The 26,023-nt window shown below is 38.6% G+C and overlaps 1 protein-coding gene across 1 annotated transcript in view; it reads right to left on the bottom strand.

The window, feature by feature from the left end:
- LOC125488331 (ankyrin repeat domain-containing protein 26-like) overlaps positions 1 to 25,753 on the bottom strand; it is a gene marked incomplete at its 5' end in the record, with an annotated part of 66,424 nt that extends 40,671 nt beyond the window's left edge. The window contains 7 exons of the mRNA XM_048621300.1: positions 3,270 to 3,369; positions 8,049 to 8,119; positions 11,786 to 11,930; positions 14,918 to 15,171; positions 15,285 to 15,345; positions 23,721 to 23,790; positions 25,697 to 25,753. Coding sequence (XP_048477257.1) covers positions 3,270 to 3,369; positions 8,049 to 8,119; positions 11,786 to 11,930; positions 14,918 to 15,171; positions 15,285 to 15,345; positions 23,721 to 23,790; positions 25,697 to 25,753 — 758 coding nt within the window. The remainder of the gene's footprint in view (positions 1 to 3,269; positions 3,370 to 8,048; positions 8,120 to 11,785; positions 11,931 to 14,917; positions 15,172 to 15,284; positions 15,346 to 23,720; positions 23,791 to 25,696) is intronic.
- Between the last annotated feature and the right edge of the window lie 270 nt (positions 25,754 to 26,023).

The raw sequence follows: 26,023 nt of genomic DNA, 5'->3' as shown, positions 1-26,023 counted from the left end.
TAGAATGTTTTCACTAGAACACTGGAAGCAGAGGGTGAGCTGGTAAATGTATATAAAATTATGAGAGGCATGAATAGGCTAGATAGTCAGGGTCTTTTTCCCAGGGTGGAAATGTCAAATACTAAAGGGGTGGAGGTTTAAGGTGAAGGTGGTAGTGGTGGTGGTTGGGGCGGGGGGGTGGAATTTAAACGAGATGTGCAAGGCAGACAAAGTTTATTTACACAGAGTGTGGTAGAAGCCTGGAAGCGCTGCTGGGGAAGGTTGCAGAAGCAGATACAATAGCAACTTTTAAGAGGCATTTAGACAGACACATGAACCGGCAGTGAAGAGAGGGTTACGGATCAAGAACAAGCAAGCTGGATTAGTTTAGAATGGCACCATGGTTAGCACATACATTGTGGGCCAAAGCACTTGTTCCTGTGCTGTTCTGTTCTATGTTCGAAATATTTCAAAATTGTCATACATAAAACTTTGTTTCTTTTTGTAATGTGTAAAAGATTGTATAGTAGCATCAAGGGATATTGCCAGACTTTTGAGAATATGTTCAGTGACTAATCATCATGGTAACCAACTGTAAAAATTCAACTTATGATCTATCAAGCCAGATTTCACTCTGGGATCTGACTTGTCCAGTATTACCAACAGTCAGTTGACTGCATGGCTGGTCTGTGATTCACAATGTGCCAATTAACAGGCAGATTCAATTCTCAGACCTGGTTGTGGTCACCACGAAAGTCCCACCTTTTCAGCACTGACCCTCAGGTTAAATGATCACCAGTCATCTCCCTCTTATGAGATGGGACTACAGTGACTTTACCTTTACAACAGCTAGGATCATAACACATCAAACAGTACTTGCGAGACGTATACTGAGCTTTCAGACATCATTAGAATATGGAGATATGACTTTGATTTGCACTGAGTCAACTTAAACATGATAGGTTGGGAATATCTGTCAGAGTCCCTACAGTGTGGAAACAGGCCATTCGGCCCAACAGGTCCACACCGCCCCTCCAAAGAGCATCCCACCCAGACCCATTCCCCTACCGCTGCATTTCCCCATGTCTAACGCACCTAACCTAAACATCCCTGAACACTATGGGCAATTTAGCATGGCCAATCCACCTACCCTGCACATCTTTGGACTGTGGGAGGAAACCGAGCACCTGGAAGAAACGCACGCAGACACAGGGAGAATGTGCAAACTCCACAGTCGCCCAAGGGTGGAAGTGAACCTGGGTCCCTGGCGTTGTGAGGCAGCAGTGCTAACCACTCACGAAAAGATATTTTCTAAAATGAAGTATTATTATACTTGCCCAAATTTTAATTGTTTTGTTGATTCAGTGCGAGAATAGGAAAGATGACAAAGAAAACAACGATGTAGTAACTCAGAAAGGAAGACTACAATCCAACAGTTAGTTATTAACAATGACCCAAGACTGTCCATAGGTATGTTGGCTGTAATCTTTTTTAATCCATGCCTAAAGTTCTAAATTAGCAATGAAAGAATTTGAGATGATTTAAAAAGGTTTGATACACTCAGTCCTCATTATCTGTGAGGGGCAGATACACTGACTGCGCATGGATAACAAAAACCAGATACCATTATGGTCCACTCCTCTGTACTTCGCAATGTTTTCTGAAGACGACTGTGTGGGGTAACCGGATGAGACAATGGGATGTTGATGCTCACACCTAGGTGTGGGAGATACACATGTAGAAATATACTAGTGCGTCAAGGATTACATCTGGAAGCATTCCCGCTCTTTTGGAGGCATTTTAAATGTTTTTGTGTGGCTCAAAGCCTCTGGAAAATGTTTGAGATGGGGTCTAGGCCAACATTGTGAGTATACGGAGTTGCTACCCTTCGATCAGCGGCTAACGAGGACGGAGTGTACTTATTGTTTGATTGTTCACTTTAAAAATCATGTCAATATCCAATAAACTTTCCTGCAGTCACTGCCAGTGTTACAAGGTGTCCCAAGTGAAATGTGATAAATATGGCTATGGTAATTTTGTTGAAACAAAAATGTGATAGAAGTAAAATAGACAGGAACCATCTTACAGTTTTATAAAATAAATCGTACAGATTTAGATAGCTGGATGGTTTGTCTGATTGACCGATCAACATGTCATCAGTTACAAATAACTAAGATCCTAATCTGGAATTACCTTATACTGTAATTTAATGGGTTTATTTTACAATGTTGTAGATGCCAGGTTTTGATTGCAAATTTAAATCAGGTGAATACTGAAGATTCTATGATATTACGCAACAAAGAATGAGACGTGGTCTCAATAGTCTAGCCAACAGTCCTTTTCTAACTGTCACCATAACCAAGAAACAAACTGATCATTTATTTCAGACAAGGTGTAGAGCTGGACGAACACAGCAAGCCAAGCAGCAGAGGAGAAGGAAAGTGGACATTTCGGGTCTAGACCCTTCTTCAGAAAGTGATTTTCTGAAGAAGGGTCTAGACCCGAAACGTCAGCTTTCCTGCTCCTCTGATGCTGCTTGGCCTGCTGTGTTCATCCAGCTCTACACCTTGTTGTCTCAGATTCTCCAGCACCTGCAGTTCCTACTATCTCTGATCATTAATTTAATCTGTTATCTCTTGTGAAAACTGGATGCTTTATTTGCTTATTGAACAGCTTTTTGAAAATGCTTTACTGATTGTGGTGTGCTTTGGAATTTATGAAGGTATGTGAAGGTGCTGTGTCAGTTACATATTTTCCGTACCATAGTCCCAGAGGAGAAAAGGACTGCTTTCTCAGAGGGAGAGCATGAGCAAGAGCGAGGGGGAGCGAGGGAGCAAGCGGGCAAGCGAGCGAGGGAGAAAACACTGGTGGTGGTTTCAACTAAGGGTGACCATGCCTCAGACAATACAATAGGTTGACAAGGAGGGTTGTCACAGTTACCTCAGCTGGTACAGGAATTGAACTGATGTTGATGTGTCACTCCATGCAAACCAACTGACTAAGCTAACTAAAAGTCACATTTGGAACAGTTTAAGAGTAACACATATTCCAAGAAGATTTTTCATGGCATTTTTACTAACATTTCGGATAATCACCTCTGTCTTCAATGGACCTGTGGAGAACAATATCACTATTGATTTTCTGGCATCTTCACATACAAAAAAACTGCATGCTCCCCATTATAAAGTCAAAATTATGGACTACAGTTCCATATAACAATATTTTTAGAATATTACAGATTTAAAAAGACTCTGTTAACCTCATACTTTTAAAAAAAAGTGATTGATTACCATTATTCTGATTTGCCAGAACATGTTGCATTTTTGCTTGGTCCTTGACAGATGAATGAAGTGATCCAATGGATTTCTTCTGTGAGCTTTCTGTGGTAGACTAAAATAATAACATTCATCTTGATAACATTTACCTTGATATCATTTTGCATTGCATAAAATTTAGAAGAATTCATTTTCATTGGATCAACTTCCAAGCTTCATGGTAACATATTCCCTGAATGCTGTGCAATGGTAAGTAACAAGTGCATATAATTACAGTGTCTCATAACCTGTGAAGCTCTTTTACCAAGTTGGTGCCTTCCCGCAAAGAAGGCAAAATCGAAGGGCCAAGGCCATACTTTTATAGATCCTGACACAGAGATGACTCTGGCAGAGGTTAGTAGTAGAGTTTTAACCCATTCCCTTGACTGATGGTATCACATTCTGATTGTCCCAAAACTCTGAAGTCAATCCAATCCAATCTAATCCAATGCAATAAAAAACATTTCCCAATATTTTCAAACTGTTTAATTAAAAATGTAAACAATCAAAAACCCCACAACGACAAATCTCAAAATAGCTCTCTCTCCAATCATCAATAACTAATAAGCTAACAAAATGCAATTTACAATTGAGTTTAACATCCGACCATCCTCTTAGTCAAACCTCAAGCAAGGAGGCAAACCAGCCATTTTAGCTTAGGCTCAAGATTGAAGCCAACAGCTTTTAATCATGCCACTTTATTCAATTCACAGACAAGACGTTGGTCCTTCCTGTCTCCTTACATAGTAGGCTAGGTTTCTTCTCCTCATGTTCAAATATGTGTAGCAAATCCCCTACAATCCAATTCGATTCAATTAATAACCTTCAGCCTATCTCTTGTCACCACTACAGGTGCAACACCTCTCAACTAAGTCTCCAACAACGCTGTCCATGGACTTGCGGCATTTTCCAAGAACCAAGTTGTTATTTTAAGAGCTACAATATATTTTATTTTTAAACACAGTGTACTTGTTAGAAGCGATACCTTCCTTCCTGTCCCAGACCAATGCTATAGCACTGAAGCTCTCCTGAGTCACTGCCAGCAAATCCCACCAATGTCCCACCTCACATTTCCTGCAGGTTACGTGAGTCGCAAACAAGATTGTTGCCATCTCTATAATATCGTGGCGTCAATCAAAACAAATCAAAGTCATGACCTTTCCCCTTGGACATTTACAAATTTTTGCTTTGAAAATAGTGCTACTTAGTTCTCGTTTTAGTTCTAATAGAGGGATTGAGTTCAAGTGCTGTGAAGTTATGCTCCAGCTATACAAAACCCTGGTTCGGCCACATCTGGAATATTGTGTCCAGTTCTGGTCGCCTCATTACAGGAAAGATGTGAAAGCGTTGGAAAAGATGTAGAGGAGCTTTACCAGGATGTTGCCAGAAATGGAGGGAAAGTCTTATGAGGAATGGTTGAGAGCGCTAGGGCTTTTCTCTTTAGAACGACGAAGGATGAGAGGGGACTTGATAGAGGTGTACAAAATGATCAGAGGTATAGATAGAGTGGACAACCAGAGACTTTTTCCTACGGTGGAGGTAGCTATTTACGAGGGGACAGAGTTTTAAAGTCAGTGGAGGTAGATACAGGGGAAACATCAGAGGTAGGTACTTTACTCAGAGTGGTAGGGGCGTGGAATGCATTGCCGGAGAGGGTAGTGGAGTCGGCCTCATTAGGGGCATTTAAGTGGCTATTAGATGGGCATATGGATGATAGTATAAGGTAGGGGTGGAGGTTAGATAGACCTTAGGTTTAGGGTAAAAGTTCAGCACAACATCGTGGACCGAAGGGCCTGTACTGTGCTGTCCTGTTCTATGTTCTATTTTGCTGCATCATCTCTGTAGTCTGACTTTGGTCAATCACTCCCTAAACCCAGTAAAATCTTTACTAACCCATATCCTATTTTTTTCCCCATTGTTAAAAGATTTGGATTAGCCACATCATGCGCTGCACAGTTCACAAGGCTCTGAATCATCCTGATCAAAGGAAACTTCATACTTCTCTGAAAATCCCTAACTAATATTCTCTTGACCATTAACCTTGACCAAGCACAAACAGCTCATAAATCTCTTGTGCACCATAATTGATATTATTTACTCAACTCCCTTTACTGTCTTCTTCTCTCCCATGTCCAATAGATCACAATATGTCGGAGCAGAATTAGGCCATTTAGCCCATTGAGTCTGCTTCGCTATTCAATCATGGCTGATATGATTCTCAAACCCATTCTCCTGCTTTCTCCCCATAATCCTTGAACGCCTTATCAGTCAAGAACCTGTCTGTCTTAAATACACTCAATAACTTGATCTCCACAGCCCTCTGTGGGAATGAGTTCCACAGATTAAGCACCCTTTGGCTGAAGAAATTCCTCATCTCAGTTCTAAAGAGTTGTGACATCACTGAGACTATGCCCTCAGGTACTAGTCTAGGGCGGCACAGTGGCTCACACTGTTGCCTCACAGCGCCAGGGTCCCAGTTCGATTCTATCCTCTGGTGACTGTCTGTGTGGAGTTTGCACATTCTCCCCGTATCCGCATGGGTTTCCCCTGGGTGCTCCGGTTTCCTCCCACAGTCCAAAGATGTGCAGGCTCGGTGGATTAGCCATCGGAAATGCAGGGTTACAGGGATAGGGTAGGAGGGTGGGTCGGTGTACACTCGATGGGCCAAATGGCATGCTTCCACACTGTAGGGAATCTATGCTGGTCTCTCCCACTAGTGGAAACATCTTCTCCATGTTCACTGTAACATGACGTCTCAGTATTTTGTTAATGTCAAACAGATCTCCCACATCCTTCTAAACTCTCATTGAGCACAGACCCAGAATCCGCAACTGCTCCTCATATGACAAGTCGGGATCGTTTTTGTAAATCTCCCTGGACCTGCTCTAACACCAGTACATCCTTCCTTAGATATGGGGCCTAAAACTGTTCACAATATTCCAAATACAGTGAGACCAGAGCCTTGTACAGTATCAGCAGTACATCTCTTGTATTCTAGCCCTCTTGAAATAAATGCTAAATTACATTTGCCTTCTTAACTGCCAATTGAACTGGCATGTTAACCTTAAGATAATTCCGAACTAGGATGCCCAAATCCTTTTGTTCTTCAGATTCTTGCAGCCATTATCCACTTAGAAAATAGTTAACATCCTTCCAATAAAAACCCTGCAATCACATGTTTTTCTAATTGCCATTGTCTTGTCCAAACTTTACAACACTGATCTTGTACTTGCTGGACCAATTTTCACTAAATAACTGACCAACTAACTTTCTGTTCTCGCCAAGCTGCTTATTATTATTCTAAATGATTCCATTTCCATAGGTATTGACCCTCACGTTTTCAAAAATATTATTTCCTTAGTCTTCTCATCACCTTGAATTACTTAACCTTTTTGCAAACTCAATTTCCTCTTAAAGGCTTTAGTAGATGATCATTTCTAGAATCACTCGCATTCCTCCAATAAATACCTGTTTGAATTGCCAATCAGGAATTTTGCCCTCCGACAGCAGTGAAATGTCTCAGTTACTACAGTCTTATTTGGTTTCTTCAGTTACCATTCTAAATCCAAGCCAGAGTGAACACTGCTCTTCCTTTCTAGTGTGCTGGTAATCTAAGGATTTATTCCTGCCTTCCTTCTCTTCTGCATCTGTTTGGCATAATTTACATATATGCACATTTAGCTCTACCCTATTCCCTTATCATCTTTTACCTCTTCCATTGCTTTCAACTCTTAAGTTGTTTGTCCAGCATCCAGTATTCAAAGAGTTTTAAATACTTTAAAATAGATAGAATATCAAAGCCATTGTATTCAATCCCTGCTTCAAAATCTTCATCTTTCCTATCGTGAACTCTACTCCCTTGCTATCAATCCTAACTGTCTTTTTAACAACTGGTTCAGATCTGGAACCTTCAACATTCTCCTGATCCTGAGCTGACTTTTTCACCACATACTGCCTTCATCACAAAGAACATCTATAACATCACCTGCCCCTGTCACAACCTTAACCCTGGCGAAACCCTCATTCTGTAGCCTCATTGTCTTTAGGTTCAATTTCTCCAAAGCCCTCAGACCTCCACAAATTCCAACTTGTCCAAAGTTCTCATACTCTACCTTATACAGGGGTCAGGTTATTCATCCCCTTTATACTCATTGATCTGAATTGAATTCCACTCCAATATTTGAAATTTTAAATTATTATCCTATTCTTCTAATGCCTCATGTCTTTCCCCACCTCTATAACCTGTTCCAATTATAGGAGACTCAAAATAATTTATTGCCTTGGCTCAAGACTGTGCATTTCCTTTCCTCTTTTATCCTACAAGTGGCAGCGTGGCTTTAAGGCACATAGGTCCCATTCTCTGGATTTCTCTCCATAAACCTTCTGCTTATTTATTTCTGTGCCCTCTTAAAATTCAGACTCTTGTTTTCATTTTTGGCCATACTATAATCTCTCCTCTTTTCGCTAGGCACTTTTTCACGCTTTTGCAGAGCAGTCAGGAGATTTCCTATGACATAGGTGTATCACAAGTTTAAGTTCTTATTGTTGGCTCAATATTCTTCAATTTTTCACTAATAGCCAAATTTTATTACCTTAGGTTATTTCGGCTGTTATTTTTGAAATTCCTGGGAATTCCAAGATGATTTTGTAGTGGTAAAAATACCACAACATTTCATGAAGCATTACCACAATTAACTCTACTGTCTTAGATGAGAATCTTTGTCTTAATAAAGGAAAAAATGTATTAAAGTATACCTCCGAGTCCCAAGGAGATTCTATATGCTCTTCAGGTTCCACCTCTTCCAAGCCCAATTCAAATAGCAGGTCTACATTTTAAGGAATTTAAAAAATACACCAATGAATAAAATAACAAAAATGCACAGATGTTAACTGTCTCAATGCCGCCTACAATAATTTTTACATTCCATAAGCCAATACTCAAAATCAGTACTTTTTCCAAAACAGACATCAGTAATTGCATCAAGATTCAACAATAAGTGAAAAGCATATATATGGTGGTACAGTATTCTAATAACTCAGCCATGGACAGATAATTGAATGTAAATTATATTAACACAGGTATGGAACTGAAAATTCAGTAACGGTGACCATGAAACTATAACTGAATGCCATAAAAAAAACTGGCTCATTCATATCACTTAGGGAAGACAATCTACCCTCTACCTGTTCGGATATACATGCAACTCCAGGTCCACAGCAATGTGGTTGACTCTTACCTATGAAATGGTCTTGCAAGCTACTAAATTAAGGGCAATTAGAGCAGGACCAACATTTATGTCCTATGAAAGACTAGATTTAAAAAAAAAAATCACCTCCTGCAATTTTTCTACAGACTTGAATGCGATGGAAAGGAAAATTGGAAGTTCCCTGGCTGACAACATATTGTTTGGGTATTAATCTGTTTGCAGAATTTGACTGTACCATAGACTTGGAGGATTATGAATCTTTGTGATTCCCTCCTTCAGAGGATTGTGGACGTTAACTGATGTATGAAAGTTTTTAACCTCTCAGGTAACTCCAGGGAGACTGGAGTGGGACAGTGGAATTGAGGCAGAAGATTGGCCATGATTGTAATGATTGGCGGACATGGCTCAAGGTGTCATATGGTCTGCACTTGCTCCAATTTAAATTATGATGGGCGTTAACAATTTATGCAACCATCAATTTGTTAATCTGCTCAGATTAGGAGGCTGTACTACAATTTTGAAGACTCTTATAAAAAATATTCAAACATCCTTTGATGCATATCACCTATAAAGGCTTGAAATAAATTTTCCCAATGAGATAATTGGCAAGTCACATCAAATTTTCTTTTGATGAGCTATGTCACTATTTCTTGACGAATTTGCTGGAACATAAAACCTGGCTAAAGGAATAAAAATTGGCATAAACAAACTAATCAAAGTCTTAGGGAAAGAACCTAAGTGACTACATTTTCTTCAAAATGTCTCTCTTTCAGCATGATTTTCATCTGTAACGAACTGAACATAATTTATACAAATTATGCACTGCAGATTTAACAAAAACAAACTGTATAAGCGCTTAAATGTTATTTTTATTTTAAATGATTCTATACATCAATATGTAGTAAAAAAGGCACAACAAAGAAAGGCAATCTAATTGGGGAAAGAAGTACAAATAACTGACAAAAGTGACATAAAATACCAAAAATACAAACAGGTCCTAATTTAAAATTTAAGATATAAACTTAGATCTTGCCAAACCTGTGTGAATTCTTTGAATTTACACATGTTCTTACATGGTGCTTGGGGCCATATGAAGGAAGAGCAGAGGACTTTGCATCATCAACATTAAAGTTGAAGGAACATGGCTTAACAGAAAATATATCACTAGGGGGAGGTGGTGGCAGAGTGGTATTGTCGCTGAACTAGTAGTCCAGTAGATCCAGGCTAACGCTCTGGAAAAATGGCTTCAAAATCTCACTGGGAGGTGGTGAAATTTTAATCAATTAAAATCTAGAATTAAAATTCTAGTTTGGATTCCAGCCTCAGGTAACTGTGTGGAGTTTGCACGTTCACCCTGTATCTCCATGGGTTTCCTCTGGGTGCTCTAGTTTCCTGCCACAGTCTGGAGATGCACAAGTTAGGTGGTTTGGCCATGCTAAATTGCTCCATTGTGTCAAGGGAGGTGCAAACTGGGTATGTTAGCTATAGTAAATGTGGGGTTACAGGGATCTTGTGGAGGCTTGATCTGGGTGGGTGGCTCTTTGCAGGGTCAGTGCAGACTTGATGGGCCTCTTTCTGCACTGTAAAGTGTCTATGATTTCAATGAAAATGAATCCTTCTAAGACTAAGACAAAGACAAATGGAAACACTTAGCTGAACTGTCTTATCTCAGACCTACCAAAAAGAAAATTAGAAACATTAATTGCCTGTGCCTATTTGCTCTTAAGGTGATGGTTAGCCTTCTTTCTCAATGGCTAAAGCCCTATGTCAAAAGTATCCCACAGAGCTCTTCAGTAGCCAGTTCCAGAATTTCTGCCCAGTGACAGTGGTGGAATGGCAACACGAGGCCAAGCTGGTCAGCTGGGAGACTTATCCAGGCAATGTGGAGTCAATAGTGCTCCCAAACATCTGCTAAATGTCCCAGTTTCTAGGTGCTGGAGGTCACAAGTTTGGGAGATGCTGAAGTAGTCTTGAGAAGTTGAACTCCATGCTGTCTCTACCTCATACCGCAGTAACGGTACACAGTGATGATGGCAGTGGATTTTAAGGTGATGTACGAGCTGCAAATCAAATGAACTGTTTTGTCCTGAATAGCAACAAAAAGTTGTAGCCAGTTAAGAGAAAAACATTCATTCAATCATATTCCTGACTTATGCCCATGTGTATGAGCTTAGTGGGGTCAGATGATGAATCAGTTGTTGCTCTTTGAATGCTTTTGGCCAAGGGTGACCCCAGGATTGTGATGTGGAAGTTAGGTATATGTTTAATGGTAAATAATATTGCCTGGCACTTTTGTATGAATGTGACTTGTTACTTGTGGATTCAAACCTAATGTTGCCTAGGCCTTGATGCATTCAGGCATGGTCAGCCTCATTATCAGGAGAAATTGGAAATAAAATGGCATCATGCAATCATCCAGAACAGTAGGGGTAGATGGTAGGGACAAAATATGATGGAAAAAGTGGCCTGAATGCCTAACTCAACTGTACTCCCAATAGATAGCCTTCAGATTTGGTTTCAAGTAAATCATCCCAAACACTTCAGAATAAGATCATATAAACATTAGTCAATGACCAGTTAGACTTATTTAGAGGATGTTGGTGATGGAAACTTATTGGCCAGAATATAACAGTTGATCTTTAAACAGTGCCAGGGCATTATTTATATCCACTTGAACATGGACTTGGTTTAATGCACCATCCGAAAGGCAGATCTAACATTACAGCACTCAGTCAGACATGCAAACAAATGTCAACCGAGATAATTTACTAGTGTCCTAGAACCGGGCTTGAATATGTGCCTTTTTGACTCCGAGGCAAAGTACTTCTACAGATGCTTTTGCACATAATGACACACCCTGCTTACCGAGATGGTTGGAAAGACATAGCTCAAATGATGCTAGGAGACAAAATTGATTATATCTGGGGAAATGGTATGAATTCTGGGAGAGGTTGTAACACGAAATAGATGTTCTTGATGAAAGAACAAATACATAATTGATGAAGGGGAAGTTTTTGTGAATGAAACATTAGCCCAATGGTAAAATATCACAACCTGATACATTAACTCTGTTTCCCTCAACAGATGCTGCCAAACCTGTCGTGTATTTCCAGTGTTTATAACAGGGAGTTATGCATTCCTTGTCATTAAATATAGAGATAGAAATAGGAAAGGAACAAGGTTAGCCTTAAATGAGACACAATTTCAACCAAAGAAATTTGTTTCCTCATTAATGGCGATGGTCAGATCAATTTAAAAATAAGTTTAAAAAAAATTTATATATACCTTTTCTATGTTTTTGTTGGAAAGTGTCTTCTGCCCGAGTACTATACGTGGAAGCTCCATCAAGATTAGCAGGTTGATTTGCTGCAACTCTGGAGTTTGGTGAACACATTTCCACAGGCCATGTCTCCTCTTCTGAAGATCTGTCCTGTACAAGTTTAAAGATTTAATAATAGTATTTTTAATTCTATTGCATAGAAACCACATCTAATATTTCATAAACTGAAGTTACAGATTACAGCAAACAATAAACTTACTCATCACAATTTCAAACCTGTTACGTTAAAGAGGGTTCAGGAAATATACATTCAGATTCTGGAAAAAATACACTTGTTTACTTTGTAATTTGGTGACATCAAAAATTGTTATCAATTTTACCTTTCAACCCTGATCTATGCACTGCCTATTCACTCACCGTACTACACACTCATCTCCCTCAATCAATTCCTTTCTTTCATTCCAGGAGAAAAAAAAGCTCACAACAGGGCATAAAGAAATAAGACTGGTGTTAGGGTGCCTGACACTTGGTTCCTCACCCCCCCCCCAGGAGAGGAACCTGACCCTGACCAGCCCAAGCAGCCATCAGGCTATGCCTAAGCCTCGACTGATATCAGGGATTTCCTTGACTTACTGCACTTGTCCCCCTGACTGAAAGCCGTCTTTCAATGGTTTGACTGAGGACCTGTTGACAACGATGACTAGCAGACACAAAGCCAGAAAGCTTAATGGCAAGGCCAAGTAGAAGTACTATCAGCCTGGTACTTCTGTGTAGGGTAGGCAAAGCACAAAAAAGGCAAAACAGGACAAGGCAGAGATACTGCAAGCATCCAGGTAGGCTCATGGTGAGTGAACATTAAAAGAGCAAGCAAGCAAGCAGCCTCAAGACGTAGCCTCAGCCAATCATGAGCTGGGTATCTGCTCCACTGTACAAAGTATCCTTGCAGCACGCTTTCATTGTTAGTTGCTGGTGCGCTGAGAAGTGCAGCTTTTAAGTTCATAAGTGTCTTGCTAGTAGATCAGAATGATGCCACGAAAACTGTGATCGACAGACAGACACTGGATAACTGGTGTCCTTGGATGAAGCATGAGCAGTGCTGGTGTCCTGGAGTATGCCCCGAGATGTTGGTGCCAGGTTTTCAAGATGGAGTCCAAGCTATAGATTAGAGTCACCAGGTTACCCCTCTGACACTTATGTCAGGAATTCCCTGCATCTAGTTTCTTTACAGTAGATGATAGAATAGAAAGTTGCATATTAATGAAGCAAGATGTGCAGGTAATTAGGTCTATATCGAGCAACAATCCCTCTTAACAGACATCTCACACTGTTTAGTGAGAATCTTGTCTCTACATCCAACACTTAGTTGAAAAACTCATCCATGACAGAGAACAGCCTCACTGAACTTCACATGGGACTCTCCCAAATTTCATGTCATAGTCTACATTGCTCAGAATCCTAGAAGATTTTGCCCTTTAACTTCGATAACAACTGACCAAGCTGTAATGCCAGTTTTACACTCGGATAACAAGCAATGAATCCACTCCATTCTCTCTTTGGCCGCAGTGGTGGTTGTCATTTTCACATTATCATTTTAAATTTTTTTTTTTATTCTGGGCTTTTTTGTTTCAACCAATAAAGCGGGATTATTTCTATTCTAATCCTAAAATGAGTGACGTGAATGTTTCCTAAATGAAAAGCATTTCTTTTAGTGTTGCAAGTCACTACAGACCACAATAAAAGTGTCCCTGATTTTAAGAATATTTTATCAGTAGACATTAGAACAGGTCGTTTAATGCATAATTGTTAAGTAACAAATTTACATAAAGAAACAAAGAGAGACTGATGCTTGAACTGGAGAATAAAATAAAACTGAAGCAACTTTATTATTTGCCAAGGTACTAATTCAAGCATGTCTGTATAGAAGATTTAAAGCCTCTTGTATTTGCAACTTGGTAAGCCATGTTAATTAGTGTTGTTGCATCCTTTATATTTCAGCTCCATTACAAAGATTTAGATTAGTGGTGAGTTCTTGCTATTTCAATGCTGGGAGCCTGAGAACTTAATTCAATACACCACAGTTCTTGAATGATTCAGCTGGCAGCACTATTGTGACTTAATGAAATATTTGCTCATTAATATCTTCATCAAACCACAGTGATTGTGTTGATTTTCAGTTCCTTTATCAATGATGCTGCCACACAATGTACAATCCAGACTCACATCTCATCTAGTCCTCGTGCCTCGTCAAATTTAAGTACCAACAGTTCACCTAAGCCTTCTTGTCAATTTGGAACCCTTCAAGTGACAGAATTTCCTCCTATGTCAGGAAATAGGGTAACAACCTCCGCTTTTGAGAAGAAAAAGTATTCATTTAATACCTCAGCCATGCCCCTTGCTTCCACCTGTAAATTCCCTTTTTGGTCTCTAATTGGCCCTACTCCTTTCACCACTCTTCTGCTATTTATACATCTATACAAAACCTTGAGAGTCCCTTTTACTTAGTTGCTCGTCTTTTCTCACGCCCTTTGCTCCAATTCTTATTTGCTTTCTCACCTCCACCTCCAAAACCCTTTGGTTCTCAAGCTTGCACTGCTTTCTGCACCAAATTTTTCAGGTTTAATATTCCTGGTAACCTAATGTTCTTAAAACAAAATTTCTGATTTCTGCAGGGAAATTCTGCTATTCCCCTTTCCTGAATCCACATCTTTCTCAATGGTACTGCTAACTTGGAGACCACCATCACTTTCAGCGATGTTTTCACATTCTAATAAACAATTTTTAGTGTTTATTTTCCCATTATTTTCTCCATGCTGTTTTATTATGTTGTACCTTTCAGTTTCACATTATTGCATTCTTAATTTGAATTAAGATAAATCGGTGTTCTACTTAACTGACATTGCCAAATAAGCTGTAAACAATCTTTTGGATCATGGTCATCCTCCACCTGATTATTTTCTTCTTCAGCTAAAGCAGATTCTAGATCATGCTTCTTTCTTTGTATTATCCAAACTGCTGATTACATTTCAGTTCAGTTTTTGGCATTAATTGCCAACAATTTCTCCAAATAATCTTCACTGCACCACTTAAGAAATAGTTCAAATAATTACACGTAGAATATAATCTATATAAAAAATTACCTGCTTGTAGCCTCTAAAAAGGGTAGAATTTGATCGATTTTTTATAAATGAGCTGGATGAAAGCATAGCTGTTTGAGGAGAAGCAAGTAATGGTGTCTTTGACTGTGGTGAACGTTGTACAGGTGAGCAATTATCATTGTTAATTTCTTCTTCATCACAACTATCTTCTTCTGATTCTTCCTCACTATCTATATCTGATTCAACTGGATGCAAATTGTCTGTATTCCGGACTTTGGCAAAGTTAGACTTTTCTTCTAAAGGAAAACAGAGAAATCTTTTGTTTATACTTGCTGAAACAACAGGTATTAATATACATGAAACAAACCCATGTTCAAACTTAATTTTGATTATTTTCTCAGTAACTTACCATTATCTTTACTTTGCTGGGAAGTATTTAGCAACTTAGTCAAGCTAAGCTTCTGTGAAACCTGTAAAAATAGAAGGCATCAGGTAAATTGAAAAGAGTTAGAAATTTAAGGGTGCAAAACAGGTCTACATAGCATGCTCTGAAGAGAAGGTGCATTTTGGTTGCAATTGGTAAACAGTATCAGAGAAGGAAGGACACCGAATAATGAACAACAGGGCAGTGAATGGATTCCAAGGCTTTGTAGCACAGGAGCAGAGGCCTTGAGGCAGGATTGACATAGAAGAAAGGTCATTTATACACAAAGGACCTAGTGATCCTGAAAACACTTGAGACAACTGTGGGAACAAACAATTATCACAGTCAATGCCAGAAATGTAGTCAAGGACCTAGATACAGTACCTTTAGAAGGTCAAAGCTCATAAGGTCAGTGAATGCAGCTTCTAATGCTACACCTTATCACATAAGCAACTAGCCACACAAACTGCTCAATTCATAAAGCCTCCTTCATTTAGTACTCCCCAAATGCTCAACCTCTACCACCTAGAAGGACACGGGCAATAGATGGACAGGACCGTTACTACCTGCATGTTCCCCTCTAAGACACACAACACCCTAACTTAGAACTAGATCACCATTCTAGCTCAAAATCCTGGAACTGCCTCCCTAACAGCACTGTGGAGGTACATACACGCCAAGGACTGCAGTTCAAGACGGTAGCTAACCCTAACCATCACCACCTTCTCAAAGATAATTGGAGATGGGCAATAAATGCTAGCCTAGCTAGCAACATTCATCTCCTGCAAAGAATACGCGCACCTTCAACTCATCCTCATTTCAATTATGCATTGGAACTGACTGAAATTCTTGATCTGCTCGAGAAGGAGCTAGCTGTTTGGCGAGTGTCTGTTAAGTGGTCAAGATCTTTTCTATTCCTAATTCCTAAGAGTGAATAAATAAGTGAACTATACAGTTATATTATAAATTAAAACATATTAATGTGTCAAAGTTGTAGGATGTGGTAGTTCCTGGATACCATTGTGATGTTTTGAACTTCAACATTTGCTGCAGATGTTAACTGATTCTCTCTCCTCAGATACTGTCAAACCTACGGAGTTTCTCCAATATCAGATACTGCAGACAAATATAGATAGGTTGAGTGAATGAGCAAACAGCTGGCAGAGCAGTGTGGGACATTGATAGAATCAAATATTATAGAAGTAATAACAGGTTATCATAGTCAGCATATTTTATGAAGGGTAAATTCTGTTAACTAATTTGCTATAGTTCTTTGAAGATATAACAAGCAATGTGGATCATGGAGATTTGTAGACATGGTACACCTCTATTTTCAGAAGACATTTGATAAGATACTGCACAAAAGATTAATGTACAAGGTAATATCACATGGGAATTAGGGGCAATTTATCAACTTAGATAGAGGATTGCTTAACCAACAGAAAGCACAGAGGTGGGATAAATAGGTTTTTTTTCTGGTTGGCAGGAGGTAACCAGTGGGATGTCCCAGGGTTCAGCTCGAGTCCCAACTATTCACAATCTATATTAATGACCTGGATGTAGGGATAGAAAGTGCTATTGCCAAATTTGTAGATAACACAAAAATAGGCGGGAAAGTAAGTCGCATTGAAGAAATAAGAAAGATACAAATGGACAAGGACAGGTTAGATGAATGGTCCAACATTTGGCAGATGAAGTTTGACTTGGATAAGTGGGAGGTTATCCATTTTGGTCAGAGGAATAGAAAGACAACTTATTATTTAGTTAGACAGAAACTTCAGAGTGCTTTGATGCATAGGGATCTAGGCATTCTCATGCATTAATCAAAAAACTGTTATGCAGGCACAGCAAGTACTAAGGAAGGCAAATGGAACACAGTATAAAAGTAATGAAGTGTTGCTGCAACTATACAAGGCGTTAGAGAGAATGTACTTGGAGCAAGGTATACAATTTTGGACCCCTTGAGGAGGGATGCAGTTACACTGGAGGCAGTTCAGAGGTGGTTTACTGGATTGATTCCAGAGAACTAGTTGAGGTATATAAGATGCAAAAGGTGTGGACAAAGTAGATGCTCGCTTGTGTAGGCCAATCCAGCAAAGAGGTCATAGTTTTAGGATAAAGGGTAGCAAATTTAAAACAGAGATAAGGAAAAAATACTTCTCTCAAAAGGGTCGTGAATCTGTGGAATTCACTAGCCCAGAATGTGGTGGATGCTGGGACATTAAGTAAATTTAAGGAGCAGATAAACAGATTTTTAATTCATAATGGATTATGGGGAGCAGGCAAGAAAATGGAGTTAAGGTCAAGATAAGATCAGTTACATGATCATATTAAACAACAGAGCAGCTTAGAGGGGCTGAAATGCTACTCCTGCTCCTAGTTCGTCTGCTCTTATGCAACTTTATAGCATTATGTTCTAGTGATCTCAATTGTTACGGGATAATGTCCAGTTCATCTTAGTACTGGATAAGTCAGATCAGCGACAGGAACCTGGTTGAACAGATCATAATTTTAAAAATTTTTAATCACTGAAGTGATCTTTGACAAAAATATAACCAGCAATTTGTAGTTTATTAACAACTGAAATGAAGATAATCAAGAAAAAACACCCCATTCCCTTAGAATCCAGATTTAAAGATTCTTAAACACAGTACAAATAAATCAAACACGCTTTATAAAATGAACAGAAGGATCACCTTTTGGATCAGAATCGGTACACTATAATGCTGCTTACAAATGCTGCTGCACCAAGAACATCTAGTGCTGTATTTCTAACAAGACCCCATTCAGCTCATTTCCAAGGGGCAGCAAGACTCTCATTTTTTAATACTTTCAAGGGCTTCAAATAATTAAAAATTCAACTCACTACTAGAACTATAGAAAATTCTCTTAATTATTACGATTATGCTCCAGTGCCATACTATCCCCAAGGCAGCTTCAATTCCTTTTATGAGAGAAAAATATTTCTTTTCCACCAAATGTATCCCAACACTTCAGTCTGGGATTAATACTAAATGTCTCATTTTATGGTAATTTCATTACTTCAAACTCCTTTCCTTAAGAAGGCCACTTAGCACATGTTACTCTATTGAAAGACTTCTCAACTCTTCGCAGCTCGATACATGTTTCTCTCTTGAATGGCTTTCCAGCAAAGACTAAAAATGAAAATCTAATCCTGGAAAGTCCTTCCTTAAATCCTCTGAGTGACTTACTCTCACTTGAAATTATGGGTTTCATAGTTTTTAAAAAGCTAATTGTTAACTCCAAACACAGACTAACCCATATGTTTAACTTCGAATTTCAAACACCAAAGCTTGCAGTAAATGATATTAAAATCTCTGTCAGAGGAGTTGTTCACTTTGGCAACAGGGATGAAAATGCAGGATATTATTTAAATGGAGAATTCCAAAGGTGCAAAGGGATTTAGATGCTCTAGTCACAAAATAGTATGCAGGTATAGATCATAATCAAGCAGGCTAATACCGTGCTAACCTTTATTAGGAGAGAAATTGAACATAAAAGAATGTTATGTTTAGTGTTATACAGGACATTGGTGAGACTACAAGTGAAATGCATGGGATCCCATTTTACAAACATCCAATTTATGAAAAATCATACTTAAGAACACTATATCTTACAGATGCATAATTTTAAAGACCCAACATATGAACATTTCATGTATTTACGAAAGACTCTTTCATTTTGTCCTATGTAGTTCTCCAATTTGTATGCAAACCAACTTGAGAACACGTTCCAGAATGATGCCTGTTTGCATAACGGGGACTGCTTGTGCAGTGTTTAGTTCTAGACTCTTTATTTGACGAAGGACGCCAATGCATTGGAAGCAGTCCAGAGAAAGATCACTATATTGATATCTAAAATTGCCCTATAAAGGATAAGTTCGGCAGGATGGGCTTGTTGGAATTAAGAAGAGTGAGAGAGGTGATTTGATTGAAATGTACAAGAACTTGAATGGTTGTGGAAAGGATGTTTCCACTGTGGATAAGTTCAAAATTAGGAGGCACTGTTCTAAAATTAGGGACCAGCCTTTCAGGAGATGGAGAGATGATTTTCTTTTCCTCAGAGGGTTGAGATTTTGGATTGTTCTACTGCAGAAGGCAGTACAGGCAGAATCATTAAATATTTTCAAGTATAGGTAGATTGATTCCCTTGCCTAATCTAAGGGTATGAGGGATAGATGGAGATGTGGAATTCGAAAAACAAGCAGATCTTTCATGAACATATTGAATTGCAGTGTAGTCTGAAGGATCCAAATGCTTTACTTCTGCGCCTATTTCATATGTTTGCATGTTCACTCACTTAGCAATGTTGCAAGATTCACAAACACAGCTCAGAGCTGGTACACATTGCCACTTATGATATCACGACAGGTACAGCATCCAGATTGCCAACATTCATTAACATGCTTTTTCTCACGTACGGAATAAAAATGTTGCTCAACTTTAGTGAGCAGGAGCTAACCGAGGAGAAACATGTGCATCTTCATGTCCTAATCTCATGCACTGAAGAAAACACTAGCTGCTATTAGGACAGCTAGGTCTGTGGCTAGCTCTACAGTAAGACTATAGAGATATCAGTACTCTCATACAAACTTCCTTCTGATATCTTAATTAACACTCTCTTCTGATTTACAAGCTACAGATAGTCTAACTGTTATCCGAATTACTAGTGCTGTTGAGAGGGTTTTAAACTAACTTTCTAACTAACTCATTTTAAACTAACTTAGCAGAGGTATGGGAACTCCTGAGGTTCAACACAAAGACAAACTCGTTGATCTTTAAGGGACTCTATTCTCTCTCTCTAGTTGCTCTTTATGTACTTGTAGAATCTCATCTCATATCCCCTCTTTACTTTCCTGATTTCCCTCTTAAGAATGCCCCATACACTTTTTATACTCAAGTGATTCATTTGTTCCCTGTTGTCTACATATCTAATATCGGATTCTTTTTTATTCTTGACAAGAACCTCAACATCTTTACTCATCCATTGCTCTCTAATCTTACCAGCCTTACCTTTCATTCTAACAGGAACATAATGTTTCTGAACTCTTATTATCATATTTTTGAAAGCCTCCCACTTATCAGTCATCCCTTTACTTGCGAACGGTCTACTCCAATCAACTTTTGAAAATTCTTGTCTCATAAAAATTTGCCTCACTCCAATTAAGAACTTTAACTTTTATGGAAGGCTTATGCTTTTCCATAACCGTTTTAAAGAATTATGACCACTAATCCCAAAGTGTTCTCTCTACTAATTCTTCAATCACTTGCCCTGCCTTATTTCCCAAGAGAAGATCAAGTTTTGTTCCTTCTCAAGTAGCAACATTTACATATTGATAAAGAAAATTTTCTTGAACACATTTTAACAAATTCCCCATCATCCAAACCTTTAACATAATGGCAGTCCTAGTCAATGTTTGGAAAATTAAAATCCCCTACTGTTACAACCCTATTAATTTTGCATATGTCTGCGGTCTCTCCACACATTTGCTTCTCAATTTCTTTGACTATAGGGGACCTATAGTACAATCCTATCAAGGTGATCATCCCTCTCTCATTTCTAATTTCAACCCATATATTTTCACTGGACGATCCCTCAAATATCCTCTGAAATCATTTCAGTACAGTCGAGATATATTCAAAAATGAAAAATGCAGGATGAACTGAGCTTCCTGAATGAGACAGGAGATAGAAATTAAGATAAATACCAAAAGTGTGCTTATGAAGGTGTCATGTAGAAAACACAATTGAGTCTAAAGAGGAATTATGAGGAACGACTGGTATCCAACACAGAGAGGAATCTTAAACTCTTCTGTAGCAGTATTTCACAATAAGTGGTGTTGGGCTATGAAGGTTACCTATGTTATGAAGTCGTGTAGCGTAATAGTGAATTGGAAGACAGGAAGCTAGAATTTGTTTGTTAAGAAATGATAAAGGGAAAAGTGTGCGCGGTTCCTTTAAGGGATAGAGTGCTTTTCTAAGCTTAGAGATTTATACATTTAAAAATGTGTATGTAGCTGAAGATGTGCAACCAGTTCTAAAATGGAAACATATATCAATTGGCTATGAGACTGGAAACCTTAGGCGTGTTTTGATGTTTTGGTAGTGAGCTAGAATCAGCCAATTAATTTAAACAAAGCACTTAGTAACTGAAAGCCAACTGAATTTAAATCTGATAGTTTTGACAACCTCAGATCAATGTTATAAGAAAATTGATATGTCATCCAAGGTATGTAAGGAAAGGGTTTTTGGAAAAAAAAATTCGGTGAGAGTGAACTGCCATCTGAGAAATAAGCACCTAGCTCTCAAGAAATCACTAAGCTCTCTAAGAAAGCACCATCTTATCCATAAAAGGTAACAAGGCACTTCTAGCTGACAGTCTTCACAGAGAAAATATCCCTGACAGCAGGTTCAGCAGAAGAAAGGTGTTTATGACTTGAGAACAGCAGAAGACAGACATTTATGACTGGAGAGACAGTGGAGAAGGCAGAGCATTCTGGAAGACACATTCTGTGTGGACTTTGAGAGACTAAGTTCTTTTTTTTCTTATCACTTGGGTTATGTAAGTGGCGCTTGTGTTTATTGGAATAGCATACCAGCAGAATTTTGTTCAGTTACAGAATAGACAGGATTTAGGGGGAATTGATCAGTCTGTTAGTTGTTCTGTTAATTTGCTCACTGTTAGGATTAAATAAATAAATTGTTACTTGTTACTTATAAAGTGAATATCAGGGATTTTTTTTCATTTAAGCACCCCTTCTCCATAACATCTAGTTCAGATGCAGAGTTTCAAAACTAAATATTAAGAATTTTTAAAAAAAAAGCATTGAGGTAAGGATTATGATACTAACTGTTGTTACATACATATGTGCTACTCAGTTGCCAGTAAGGAAGATGTTTAAGACAGAGGGATTCCAGAGATAACTAAAGGCCTGTAAGCTAGAGCTTCCACAAGAAAAAGTGTGATGTTTTAATGATGCTATAGATGCCATGGAACTGCCACACATAGCTTTTCCAGGCAAGACGTTGCACTTTTTTTTTGCTTTTTCAATGTAATGCCTTAGTTTTGTGAATATGCCTTATTTGCTCACATCAGCTAGAGTGAAAGCTGAATGTATTAAAGAGATATTAATGCATTTCTTGTAAGCTTCTCCCATACACATACCAACACAAAGCAATTATACCTTTTTCAAAGCTGATTGTAAGTTGCACACTCTATGATCCATGTGAACTGCCTGCATGCAACAATTGGCCTCTGAGCTGTCTGTTGTGTTGTCTGATTGCATAAAACTGGTCAATATTATTAAAGCAAATGCACTGTACAGTTGAAACTTCAAGGTACATTGTGCAGAGATGGGTGCTAAACACACAAACCTTTTGCTGCATAGCTGAAGTGGGACGGTTGTTGTGTGGCAAGATGTTATTCTGAATCTTTGAAATAAGAGAGGAAACTCAGTGTTTCTTGATTGGAAAGAAATCTAAGCCAACAGAGTTGTTCGATAATACAGACTGGATTTCAAAATTGGGATACATGGCAGTCATATTTGGGCTTCGAAATGAACTGAATTTGTAGATGCAAGGTCCATTGATTTCATCCTTGTGTCTTGCAGCCAAAATAGAAGCTTTCAAAAATAAATTGGATGCTTGGAATAAAAAGGATGGATGCAGACATACAAGACAACATGGAATGTGACATCCATTGTATTGCTAAACTCATTTCAGAACATTCAGATAAGCTCCAGCGCAAATTTAATGAATATTTTCTATCTGAAGACAATCGCGGATCAGATTTTTGTGGACAACAGATTAATTCATTCACACTGGCAGTGAAACAAATAAGCTGTCACTTTCATTTTCTGAGGAGGATCATCTCATTGAATTAGCAAGCCACCCAACATTGAAAGAACTATTCAACCAAAAAAAACTGCCTGCCTTGAAGTGATAACAGAACAATGAATTACTTACTGAAAAGCTACAAAGAAACTAATACCCCTTTCTTACGCATATCTTGGTAAACAAACCTTTTCTGCATTGGCACTATTCAAAGGAAGGAAAGATACTATTTGGTATAGTTTCTCCACTTTGCCAACCTTTGATCTCTGCAATTTCATCACTTACATTTATTTTTTCGGTCTCTTATTTTTGCAAAATTTAAATTTTTGGATAGGTGCAGCATCCATTCGGTCTGCTTTACGTTTTAGCTACCTTTACATACCTTTAATAAATATGGACAACCTTTGCACGATCAGCAGTAATGCAGTGCATTCCAAAAAAGGTATTTCATTGTCTTATAATTATTGTTATGTGCTAGCTAAGAGCCATTAAAATCCAAGGAAGAGATACCATAATGCAACATTTACTACAATCCTACTTAAAAACCACACCATTGACAAAATGGTACCTTAGAATTAAATTGGAGTTCCTCATCTTCATTTGAAGATAGCCAGGAGTCACCTGCACCTTTTGAGGCCCTAAAATTAAGATGTAAAAATAATTCCAAAATGAAAATACACCAGGGTTTTAAAAAATGTTAAAAATGCAACAGAAGATGAATATACCTCAAGTGTTTCTGAAACGCAAGACCAGCTGCAAAACTTTTCATCTCGCATTCATCAGGACAAATGCTAAAATGTCAAATTTCAAATGATCACTGTTCATTTTACAGAAGAGGTCCCTGCACATGAATGTATGTCACTTCTCGCAAGTGTAAGTGAGCCGTGTTATGAGCATAATTAGCTTAAATTGGTTGCTACTTTTACTGTTACAACACTGAATTGTTCATCAAATGTTGCCGAATCACAGAATCACATTGATCAGTAAACTGTTTCTTTTAGATTTTGCAAGCACTAGTTGGTTATGTACATAATGTGTAGCCTACCTCATTCATACAGTTGGAGGAACAAGTTGAGAGATTTAATTAGCTAACCACTGGGACATATGGCTAATGTGCAATTTCAGGTTTAGGAAACTATTGCTGAATCATTTAACAATTACACCACCAACCAATTTAAGGCAATCAGTTGAGCTTGTAATTAGGATAATTTACACATGCTAGAAACAATGAACATCCAAATGCAGGAACTACGTTTCTGAAAACAAAAATAATATTTTCATGTCTTGAACTTTTTAAAAAGATTATCCGAAGCATGCAAATCCTAGAGCTCTCTTCCTTTGTCCATGGCAATGTCTTAGTCAATCGAGTTTATTTGCTAACTAAGCAGCACTCTTTTCACCTAAAATACAAATTGCGATCATTTGAAACTTGGTATTTTTGCATTTATCTAGTTGTTTTTATTCACTCATGGCATGTGGCCTTTGCTGGCTAGCCAGCCTTTAATGCCCATCCCTAGTTGACCTCAAGGTGTTGGTGGCGAGCTGTCTTCTTGAACCACTCCAGTCATGTGCTGCAGGCAGGCTCAATGCCATTAGGGTGGGAATTCCAGGATTTTGACCCAGCAATTGTGAAGGAACGGCAGTATATTTCCAGGCCAGGATGGCGACTGCTTTGGTGACAAACTTACATGTGGTGGTGTTGCCATGTATCTGCTGCCCTCTAGGTGGAAATGGTCACAGATCTGGAAGGTGTTATCTAAGGATCTCTGGTGAATTTCTGCACTGCATCTTATAGATAGTACACATTGCTGCTACTGAGCATCAGTGGAGAGTGATATTTGTAGATGTCATGTCAATGCTTCATCCTGGATGATGTCAAGCTTCTCGAGTGTTGTTGCAGCTGCACCCATCCAGGCAAGTGGGGAGTATTCTATCACAGTCCTGACATGTGCCTTGTAGAGTGAACAGGCTTTGGGGAGTCAGGAAGTGGATTACTTGTTACAGTCTTCCTAGCCTCTGACCTTCACTTGTGGCCACTGTATTTTGTATGTCAAATTCAGTTGATTTTCTGGTCAATGGTAACTCCAGGATGTTGATAGTGGGGAATTTAGGGATGGTAACACCATTGAATGTCAAGAGGTGGTGGTGAGCTTGTTTCCTATTGGAGATGGTCAATGCCTGGCATTTGTGTGATATATGTGAATGTTACTTGCCACTTGTCAGCCCAAGCCTGGGCATTGTCCAGAACTTTTTGCATTTGAACACGGACTGCTTCATTATCTGAGGAGTCACAAATGGTGCTGAACATCAGTGAACATCCCCAGTTCTGAATTAATGATGGAGGGAAGATTGTTGATGAAGCCACTGAAGATGGTTGGGCCTTGGACACTTCCCTATATAGAGATGCCCTGGAGTCGAGATGACTGACCTGCCACAACCATCCTTCTATGCGCCAGGTATCCAGATAAGTGCAAGATGAAAGGCTTTGATACCATATATCTCTACAGCAATATTCAAGCTTTATACTACCAACTGACTTCTTACCTACTGACTGATTCTGTCTGAGATGCATCATCTGCTACTGCAAAACAAAGTGAATAACTTACACATGGTTACAAATATATAATTTCATCTCTCATAAGTTTTCGTACAACTTTTAATTTGAGATTTGACATTTTTAAATTAATTGAAAACACCCAATTTCAGAAGCTGCTAATCAAAAAGGTGGCATATGTTTATTCTTTAGGTTATAGTGGGCATACTGAAAACATACCTTTGAGCTTCTTGATGGAGCTAAATGTCAACAGCTGTTTCAAGAAGGGGTTTAAATTACTCATATCGTTCCTAAATCAAAGGGAAATTTGGGAATTA

This window comes from Rhincodon typus, unplaced genomic scaffold (assembly GCF_021869965.1).
Source record: "Rhincodon typus isolate 14 unplaced genomic scaffold, sRhiTyp1.1 hic_rhity00000431, whole genome shotgun sequence".
Lineage (NCBI taxonomy): Eukaryota > Metazoa > Chordata > Chondrichthyes > Orectolobiformes > Rhincodontidae > Rhincodon > Rhincodon typus.
This window is presented reverse-complemented; position numbering and strand designations above follow the sequence as displayed.